This window comes from Galendromus occidentalis, unplaced genomic scaffold, assembly GCF_000255335.2.
Source record: "Galendromus occidentalis unplaced genomic scaffold, Mocc_1.1 scf7180000077458, whole genome shotgun sequence".
NCBI lineage: Eukaryota > Metazoa > Arthropoda > Arachnida > Mesostigmata > Phytoseiidae > Galendromus > Galendromus occidentalis.
In genome coordinates, this window is record NW_003805446.1 from 327333 (window position 1) to 338018 (window position 10686).

Here is a 10686-nt window from a genome sequence, read left to right on the forward strand (position 1 = left end):
CATGAATCACCCGAATCTATCATAGGTGATCCATCAAAGTTTACACTAAAATACACCCCGCCACTCAGTGGGAAAAAGCCGTGGGCAACTAGGAATTTGGTACAGCGAGCCAGCACGGTCGAGCACGAGGCTTCGCCAGCCAGATATCTCGGCGATACTTATTATGCGAGTGTGCAAGAGGATGAAAAACGGAATCGCCGTCTCGATCGCCGTGCATCGAAGGGTCTCATCTGCTCAGGCCAGTCCCTTTCAGACTCCGAATTCTTGCGTCTGAGTCGCTCAGGCGCGATTTTGGACTGCGAGCGATTCGCTCCGATCCGAGTCCGAATCCCTGACCGAGAGTTAAAAGCATTTCCTAAAGATCTCCCCCCTGCTGATCAGAGTTCCTTATCTGATTCGTTCGTTCACCGCCGTCCTGCGACGGTCGAAGTGAACGCGGGCTCACTCGGTCAGCGGAGCCTATGATTTCGGCCTTCAAAGGCGAATATTGCAATATATGACGGGTCGCTCTCTCGACTCCTCAGCAGGACGACAAGCTCGTCATAATGGCCGCTGATCTCCACCCAGTTCAGGCCGTGGCTCGCAGAAGAAAAAACTTCGCGGGGAAGGCAGAGCAGCAGCAGCAGGCGGAGGAGGCGGCGGTGGTGGCAGGGTTGAGAATTCGTGCATCGAGACGCAAGATGGAGTGCCGCAGACAGGACAGCTGAATCCGCTCACGAAATCTTGCGATCAGACAACACTACCACCACCACCACCACCGATTCTCCGAGCAACGATGGGACGAGCTCTAGGGACAAGAAGTAGAGGTGAAGTCGTTCCAACCTGACACACTCCCCCTCGTGCTTGACCGGGAAAACTCGACGAGCAGATGCAAACTTCAAAATCTTCTGTTGTTGTCGCCTTTTCTCCACCTCACCTCGTGTTGGGTCGCCTGCCTGCCTGCCCACCCACCTACCCGCCTACCCATAGCACCGCCTGTCGAGCCGTATGTCTACTTGCCAGACGACGGCTCCTGCGGCAAACCACAGGCAATCTCTATCGAAAACGAAGCTGTGGTCAGATCGGAGAATGGCGTGGCGTTGCCGAGCGCGAGGAGGATACGTTGGCAAGCCAGGGGCGAGGGGGGAGTCCGGCAGACACCGGGGGAACGAGAAAGCTGCGTGAAGATGCGGATGCACCGCTGGAGGGACCGTTAAAAGTTTGCAGATGGCGGCGTTCGCAGGTGTCTCTTGAGGGCCGCCGTCGGGCTGTTCGGCAGGCCCGACGGACCGAGCGGCCAGCCGTTCGACCGTTTTGCAGACCAGCGAGCGATGGAACATGCGGACGAGCGGGAGAGGGAACGCTGGTCGGTCGAACAGGACCGCTAGGTGTAAAATGTTTTACGATAACTTTAGGGTAACAGATAGAAGACGAGGAAGCAAGTGGCTGAGAGAGGCCCAATGCCTCTCGTAATAAATGTTCGCGGTGGCTTCAAGCAGTTTGAAGCAGGTGGCGGTAATAGCCGCGCTACTACTGCTGCTCCTCCAGCAACGGAAAGGAGCAAACATACAGCCCGCAGAACCGATGGAGACGTACGCATCTACCGACAGAGTGCCGCGGCTGCGTCGACTGCGATCCGACCCGAACATCGAATCAAGAGGTATTTCGCGAGGAAAACCGGAGCCAAAAGGGATTAAGAAAAATCTACACCGACAATGTATTTGATGCTGCGGATCCTCGCACAGTCCCACTCACTGACTGAGTGAACAAACTTGCCGCCCGCCTGGCGGCATTCTTAGCGGCATCGCCAGCTTTCCCCCGACAATTTTTCATCATCCGCTGACGTACTAGGACGCCCGGATCATCAGAATCACACCAAGGGTTCCGATTCCTGATGAACAGATTCACGTGGGGGAGGGTGAAGAATTGGGCGCGACGCTCACATGACACCGTCACATGGTGACCGACAGCTGAATGCCGGACAAGAATCATCAGGTGGCCCTCATGGAAGCATTCCATTTTACAATGCCGTCACCTCTCGACGTGGGGTCATCGCGCCCCGGAACAAATGAATAAAATGTCCGAGCCGCGGGTTTTCCGACAAACAGAAATTTTCCGGTTCGGGAAAAAATGGCATCGGACTAGAAATACCTCGATTCCGAGCTGAGACGGGACGGCTCTTGGTTTTCGACTCGAGAATGGAACGATTCCATGACTTCTCCGACTTCACTGGAATGACTTTCGCGTCTCAGCTCGAGACATCGAGCTGGATCTCGAGCGCGCCTTCCGAGCTGAGTTAAAAGGAAGTTTTCAAACTTTTCGACCTCGGTGAGCACTCTGCATCCTCAGAGGGAAATAACGGAGATTAGGTTTTCCACCTTCGACATCGGACTTCGAGAGCTCGGCGAGCTCGTGATCAACAAGTGCAAGTAAGATCAGACTCATCCGAAGCGATGGGAACTCAACTGTCGGTAATCTCAAACTTTTCTCGGTGGAACAGATTAGCGAGTCGTCATGAGTCGGCTGCTGAGCACCTATCGGGAAGACGCCCGTGGATCAAGCCGAAACCGATCCCACTTACTTTTCGAAAGCTCTAGGAGCCGAGATCTCACAATATACGCGAGTGGTATGCACTTCGAGAGCGCACAGAACAATTCAACAAACACTTCTAAAGTTCACCCCTCATGGAAGTGGGGTTCATCCAAGATGGCCGCCGCGCAGACTCTGGCGAAAGAGCGGATCCCGGCCCGACTCAGCTGCAGCATGCAGAGGAGCAGCCGCGGCAGCACCTGCGATGGCGGTGCTTTCGTAGTTTCATCGAAGAGAGAATGATAGATCGGCAGACTTATCAATCGACCTGAAGCGACTTGGCTCCAAAAAACTAGATGTTCGTCGACAATGGGCGCGTGCTGACTCCGTTGAGCGATTCCGAAGTACTCTAGCTTCGGAATAGCTGCTCTCTGCACCCGTCAAAGGAAGACCGAGCGGAGCTGCATAGTCGTCCCATTCCATATCGCCGACATCCCTTCGAGGGCCACGGATTTGAAATCCACAGCGGAGGATCGGGAGTCGATGGTCGGGGAGGAGTAGATGAATGTCAGCCGAAAGAATCATCGATTTCAAATCGACGTTCATCAAGTGACGTCAACCTAAGGGTCTGCTGGCTCGCTACGTCTGGAAACTCCACGCTGACGGGTTTCGCGTCCGAATTCTCACCTTGCTCATCTCTCAGGTGCCTCCACGTCCCGGAATCTGGAAAGATCAGAAGAAACACGTTTGAGTATGAATGTAGGGAGTGGGGTCCTGTTGTCAGATCTGCGATTTTTTACAGAACTCGAGCCCTGTCCCTATGCTTTCGCCGCGCACTAGCGACAATTGTGCGTTCGACAGAAGCTCGGCCATGCGCCGTGGAAAGCAAGTCCACTGTCGGCAACAACAGGATCAAGTTACTCGGCGACTTAATTGCCGAGAAAAAGTTTATCTTGCTCGAAAGCCAGTCCTCGCAGTGCCATTTCTTACGAGAGCACAGCCGCGTGTACTGTGGTCTTGAGGCGACCCCTCTGGTGGCCCGCGAGAGGAAGAGAGGCATTCGAAGCCTCTGCTGTGGACACTTCACGACGAATGGTGTCATTAGTGGCTTGCAAGCAAGTCCATCCAACAGGTACTTGAAGACCGGTTCAGTATCCCACATCGTAGAGAACGACGGAGCCTCGAATTCGGAGCCACCGGAGCGTCAGGTCGGAGTGCTGTTCTTCGGAGGTCTTTTTCCTAGCCCGGGCGGCTCTGCAGCTGTCACTTGAGGCCGGATTCTTATCTGGACAAGCTCAGGGAATATTTCCCATGGAACTTCGGACGGAGACTTTTGGGGAAATCGATAGTTTCTGCTCATTATTCAGCCCTCTCGGGTTACCGAAAAGATCCGGGAGATCTCTCGCAGATCTGGAGCTCTGGAGTGGGAGCTTCCGGCCCGGCTTCGTCGGACTGGATCATTCTCGAATAATTTGTTGTTTGCTCCGGGATTCCCAGGCGTCGGACGTCGACTCCCCAATTCACACCTGCCCGCCGGCGCCGCCTGGCAGCAAGCAGGGAGTCAGGCTTCCGCACGGAAGCCTGACCAGAGCTGTGCGCCGCGTCACGAATTCGCCGGCGATCGCCGCCGCCGACCTCTGGAGTCCGCCGCCGCCGCCGGAACCCGAGCACGGCGTCCGACGGCGTGACGGAACGCCGGCGCGCCGTGCCCAATCCTCATGAAAAGTAACAGAAAACCACGGGAAAAAAAATTGGATTCGGTTCGAGGTACTGAGCTCGCACGAGGATGCGGGGACATAGCATTCGAATGAGACGGGATGTTTCGGACCGAAGCTCCGCGGTCATTGAGAGCCCTGACTGATCAATTAAACTTGAATTCATCGGAAGATCGCACGTGTCAGATAGTATTTCATCCCCGACAAATGAGGAGACGCAATCAAAAGACTTTCGAACGTGCGTTCCACCTATCCCGCGGCGCGCCGTGGGCTCATCGGTCCGCCGAAAATCGCCGCGGCGCCCGCCGCCGCCGCCCGTTTTCCAGCCCGCCGCCGCCGCCGACGAAAATCCCATGGCGCACAGCTCTGAGCCTGACTCGCGCACTGCAGCCTGTTCAAAGGATCGGTGTGATTTCTGCTCTGAATTTCGAAAGCTGGAAGATTCCGTATGCGATCACCACTCACCACCCATCAGGCGGTACGATTGACCGCCTTCTCGCAACTTGTCCGCGTCATAGAAGGTCCGCCTCGGCGCGCGAATTCGAAATTGTAAATCAGCTGTTTGGTGTTTGTTCTCCGGGAGCCATCGATGTGGCTCGTGGGGTGAGAGTACTCTTGCGTTGAAATAAAGCCTCAATTCGGGGAATCGTGTAAGCTCCGAGTGCCGAAACCTCCGAAAAGATCCGGAATGGTAAGTGGGAGGAGCGCTTTCAGATTGAGGCGCCCTCTAGCCACCGTGCGTTCGGTCAGGCCTCGGGCCCTCGAACATCCTCAGTGGGTAGCGGTCCGTCGGGGGAGCTGCCGCCGGAATTCTCTATTTCGATCATGCTCTAGCGTTCTACTACGGGCGGAAACCTTAAGAAAGTCATTGGGAGCGGGTTTAGAACTCGGACGGAATATCCGGACGATGTAGAATTTCCGGGCTCGGATTCTTTTCGTGCTCTCGCATCGGAAACATTGTTCATACGGCCTCGCTCCCGATCTGAACATCCGACTCATCATTGAATTCTCGGCTGACAGAACAAACAGACGCTCCTCAGCATAATGACATGAATGAGTGATAAGACGAGTTCGCCCACATTGGATGTTGCCAACATTTTCGGCGATATCCCGATTCGATGATCGATTGTCTCTGAATGTGGCTTCTGGGCGACGAATGCACGTTCGAACGCCGCTGTTCGGGAAATCTCGAAAGCGGATCGGATAAGTTTTGATCAATTTTTTATAGGCAACTCAAGAAGAACTCGACCGACAGTTTGCCGAGAGGCTCCACCAAGAGGAACTCGAATCACTCAACAATTCCTACCAGCCCACAGAGTACGACGTCGAGGAAGACAGATTGTTAGCCGAAAGGCTTCAGCGAGAAGAAGAGGCTGAATATGCCGAGTTGAAGCAAACGGACGTCGAGCCGGGGTCCACCGCAGGCGCGAGAGACAACGAATACGATTCTCCTTCGACTTCTACGGGTGTCAAAACAGGGTCGGGTTCCGCCATGGGAAACCTTCGGATGGATTTGCCTTCAACGTCGAAATTCAAAGAACGTCAGAAGCTATACGCCAAACACGAAAACCTCTCTCTAGTCGATCCTGTCTGGGAGCAGATCGATCCAACGCCGGACATTCATGCGCTGTTCATGGCGTTCGACAACCGTTTTTTCGGTGCATATCTGAAAAGTTGTGAAGTGCGTTGGAGTCCCAGGATGACTCTGTGCGCCGGTCTCTGCTGTTTCCAGCCCCGTTCCAGGTTCTGCTCCATTCGGTTATCGAAGCCATTGTTGTCGCTTAGACCGCGGTCGGATCTCGTCGAAACGCTTTTACACGAAATGATTCATGCGTTCCTATTCTTGACGAACAACAACCGGGACCGGGACGGCCACGGCCCGGAGTTTCATAAACACATGTACCGTATAAATGGAGAGGCCGGTACGAAGATTACGGTGTACCACTCATTCCACGACGAAGTGCGCCATTTTAAAGTTCATCATTGGAGATGCACGGGACCTTGCAAGGACAGAGGACCTTACTACGGCTGGGTGAAGCGATCGATGAATAGGGCGCCGTCAAAAAACGATTTTTGGTGGGCGGAGCATCAGAAACTCTGCGGTGGCGAGTTCATGAAGGTCAGCGGCCCGGACAAGCAGACTAAGGAGCCGAAAATGAAGAAATCACAAAAGGGAACGACGACTGGACCTCCCTCGCCGTTGAGAAAGTACTTCAAAACCGATAGCGTTGCTTCTACCTCGACGCAACCGGGAACGTCGGGCACTCAGAGCACTTTCGTCAAAAACAAAGGCCTAGCTGACAACACAAAAGCGGACCGCGGTGATGCTGGTGGAAAGGCCACCGGGAAGAACGCGGAAAGCGCTAAGGGGATCAGCTGGTCGACACCAAAGGAGGGAAAATCCAAAGGCGCTATTCCTCCGTCGCGAGCGAGCGGCACCGTGACCCGGGTCCCCGGAGTTCCCAGACCTTCACAAGGAACGGGGGGGCGAAAGACCTCGACGTCTGCTACCGGTCAGAATTCGCCAAGTAATCGGCCAACTGGGTTCGGGAGGATACCACCCACGCCACCCAGCCAGCCGGCGATAAGAAAATTACCGAAAACTGGCGGCGGCTTCGGTTCCCGCGTTGTCACAATCAATGGACCGGTGTCAAGGCAAAACGTTCCGACGAGCCCACGAATCAATCTATGGGGGGGGAATGATTCGCCGCCAGTAAGGGGAGTCGTCCCCGGCAATAGAGCTTTCGTACCTTTTGGTGGCCGAGGCAACGTTCTAGGAGGTTCTACGAGCGGATCACGAATGGGATCGAGTCAACGGTCGAATGACAGACCCCAATCATCACTTTTAGACATGTTGACCCGGACCGCTATCACAGAACTTCCGTGGAAAAAGATGAGCGAGCGGTTGCTCCATATTTTCAGCAGTGATGAAGAAGACGATACAATCCACCAAGATAAGAAGCCTCCGAAAGCTGAGATAAAAACTGAGCCCGCAGACAGGAATGCACCACGAAATGAAATTGATAGAGACAAAGCGCCTTCGAAACGGAAGTTCGACGGCGAGGCTTCGACATCACTACCACCCACGAAGCAGTTGAAACGTGAACCGGACAACGAACCTTCGACTTCCAGACAAACCACCGAATCTCAGTCAGCTCTCGTTATACCCGATTTCGATGTTGAAGTCGTTTGTCCCGTGTGTTCGTCAAAGGTCATGGAGTCGAGAATTAATTCGCACATTGATAGCTGTCTACAGAAGGAATCATAACCCAAATCGTGATTTTTCCTGAACAAGAATATGCCGCGGCTGCTTCACCAGGCCCATACGGAGCGTTGACTCGAGCCAGATGACGTCATCTGATCTGAGGAGAGATTCATGTGGTCAAAGCTCGGCTCTGAGTTGCCTCTTAGCGTGGTTCCTTCACCTCGGAAATGCTCGAGATACGAATAATACCGAAAGAAATGTTGAGCGGATAGGCTCGAGTTCGGGATTCGAGCACAAGAACTGTGATTACGAGTCGAGGTGCTTCATTATTCAATATAAAATAAAATATATATAAAAGACTGTCAATAAGTCGAGATCAGAAGTCGGAGTTTTTTTTTTCGTGCGGGGAATGCTCCCCGAGATCCGTACAAGACGTCCGGAGTCTGCCCCGAGCTAGTCGCGAGCGGCCGACGTTGGTCGCGTATCGAACGGGGATGCGATGTGGAGTGCGAAGAGCGCTCCGGCTCGAAATCCGATGTTTGGACTCGCTATCAGTTAGAGTGACTACATAGGCTCGAGGAACGCATTACCAAAAAGTAGAGCGGCGAACAACTACGGCAAATAGAGAAGGGGTGCGGCCATGAGTGCTGCTGTTGATGATGGGGGTGATTTTCCCATGGTTTGCGAGTGAGAGTGGGAGCGTCTGCTGACTCGAGGGAACCCCACAGATGCGATTCCCTATTTTGCCAATTTTAAAAAGTGTCTCCGGGGACCGCGGCGCAAGCCTACGGATTGGCGTGGCCAGCTCTGCTTCCCCCGACTTCTCTTCCGCCCTCTTGGTAGTCCTCGGCAGTGGTAGAGGATGGTTGGAACTGGTTGTTCTTTCTGACTCGGTCGCTCGTTCGCTCGCTCGCTCGTTCGTTCGGCGTATTGCGCGCTTGCCCACTACTCCTCTCCACGAGTTCTAATGGCGCGAATGTGGAGCCCGATAAGGAACCACCGACTCTCAAACAGCCTCATGTGTCGTCGCTTTGTGCGTGTAGCAGATAACTCTTTTTGTTCCAGATGACTTGCCTGAAGCCGTTCATTTCATTGAATCAGCGCAGAATCGCTGTTGCCACCACCTACCCTGCTCCGACTTTACTGTTTCCTCTCCATCACACCGGCGAGCGGCAGTTTATTCCCGGAATGATTAAGTTACCAAAAAAAATATACTTCCGCGCGATTTTTTCTCTCGTGTCGATTTCATGTACACATCCCTGGAGCGGGAACCTGATGAGGCACGAGCGAGGTCGACGGAACTCGACCGTTCTCCCGATGCGGAGGAGACCGACTCACTCAGACACCGGTCAGGAGTCGAATCGGTTCACGAGAAACAACGGAAGGATAGCGACGACGAGAAGGTCCAAGCACGTAGTATCTGTCGTCTCATCGAAAATCGAATCGAAACCCGATCAGAGTCCGTGCCTCGTAGCCGACAGCTATCGGCCGGCGACCCCGACGACAGGACCCCACATCCTGTCCTTCACTCTCCCGGCCAGGGAGATCGGTGTCAGCGACTTTCCAGCGATGAACTCACGGCAAGGAACCGTCGAGCGCTCAATCGGCCTGTAAGGTCAATTTAAGAAGGATCGCTACGGTGAGTATTTCGGCGTCTCGCGACGAGGAACAGGGTGAACGACAAGAGCAAACACACTAACGAATTCGTCGCCAGACGATATGCTCTGACTGTGGGAACAAGAGTCCCTTCATCAAGGCGTTGAAACTACCTGGTCGGACACCGCGCGGCCGAGCCCGATTGCTCAGATTGCATTTCCCCCGTCAACTCCCGGACATTGTGGAAATCTGAATCAATCGATCCGGGTGGGAGAAGGGAATTTACTCCACTGGTAGAAGCCACAGTCTGTCTTATACGAAGAAAAAAAAGAGATCGCTCTACTCGATTGGGAGCGGGGATTTCTGCTGGAGGATCGAAAGGTGGGCAATGAGGATTTCCCTCTTTACTTCGCGACCCCTGTTCGACTCAACGGACGGGTTAGAACCTTCGTCGACGCGAACGACAATGTACAGAGTCGAGCGCAAGAATCCGTGCCAGATAGATAGACACACCGACGAACGGCTGGAGGAACCGACGAACGGACATTCAGGACGGGAGAGTCTTTTAATGAGCAGATTAACACTGTTAAAATGGTTTTAGTTTCTGCTCGAACGAGCTAAGAATTACTAGAGCGAGCTAAAATGATCGCGAACGACGACGGCGGCGGCGATGGTAGCGAAACGGAGAGAGATCGACGGGAGTGAACCCCTTTGCCTGCATCCGTTCTTTTCCTGGCCCCTTCTTGCTTGCTCGCTCGGAAGACTGACTGGCTAGCCAGTCAGCCAGCCAGCCGGAGAATGCAATAGCGGCAGTGGAAGCAACAACAACAACAGCGATGACGGCGCCGCGGCGTCTCCAAAAACAACGGTTCACCACCCGACAGACTCGCGTTTCCTCAGTCGGCAGTGCGATGAACACGCACGCGAACAGGCAGACCGACCCAGTCAGCCGACTTGCAGGCAATTCCAACCCATCGGGATTATATTGCCGCCGCCGCTGTCGGCCGGCAGCTCAAGCGACTGTTCGCATAACATGGACACAGCGTCAGAAACGACAAAGCGTTTCGGCGTGCGGCCGAGAATGCAGACGTCGAGCGATAGACGAAATGAGCGGCATTGAACATCCTCGGCATTTTTGCGCCTCCGCCACAACAAGCGTCGAATCGGAGCCAACACTGGCCAACTGGCTCGCTGCCGGCTCACAGACGGGACAGGGTGGCTGTTTGGAATAGCAGCAGGAACCTCTCGCTATCGGAGAGTAGGCAGAGAAAACAGCCGGAGAGTTGCGACGGCTTCGAGTGCGCTAGCAGCAGAAACGACGACCTAATTGCATTAAGTTCGAAGAGTGAGGACACACAACGAGAACGCATGTGAGTGGCGCTGGCGCTCAACGGCTGCTCTCTGTTCGGCTGCGTCGAGCAGAAGTCGATAACGTCACGAACGGTTTCCGTGCGAGCTCGGTCGACCAGGCCTCGTCCAGATACCTTCTGTCGAAGCTGGGTGCCGCTCCGGAAGCGGCTCGGCCGCGGCTGTCGCTCGCGCCTGAGCTCACGGAAAAGCGCTGACAAGCCTTGAGAAAGCGTTGCACTGGATAGCTCGATTGCGGGATCCGAGATTGAGCCCAAGCCCTCGCGATGGGCTCGAGAGAACCGAAGCCATAGA

At 54.4% G+C, this 10686-nt stretch overlaps 1 protein-coding gene across 1 annotated transcript; it reads left to right on the plus strand.

Annotated features, from left to right (window-relative positions):
• Positions 1-4794: 4794 nt before the first annotated feature.
• mh (DNA-dependent metalloprotease SPRTN) lies at positions 4795-7491 on the plus strand. The gene is made up of 3 exons (XM_018639791.1): positions 4795-4914; positions 5452-6751; positions 7073-7491. Exons 1-3 carry the CDS (start codon positions 4912-4914, stop codon positions 7489-7491), a joined length of 1722 nt encoding a protein of 573 aa, XP_018495307.1. The 5' UTR covers positions 4795-4911.
• The last annotated feature ends 3195 nt before the right edge of the window (positions 7492-10686 follow it).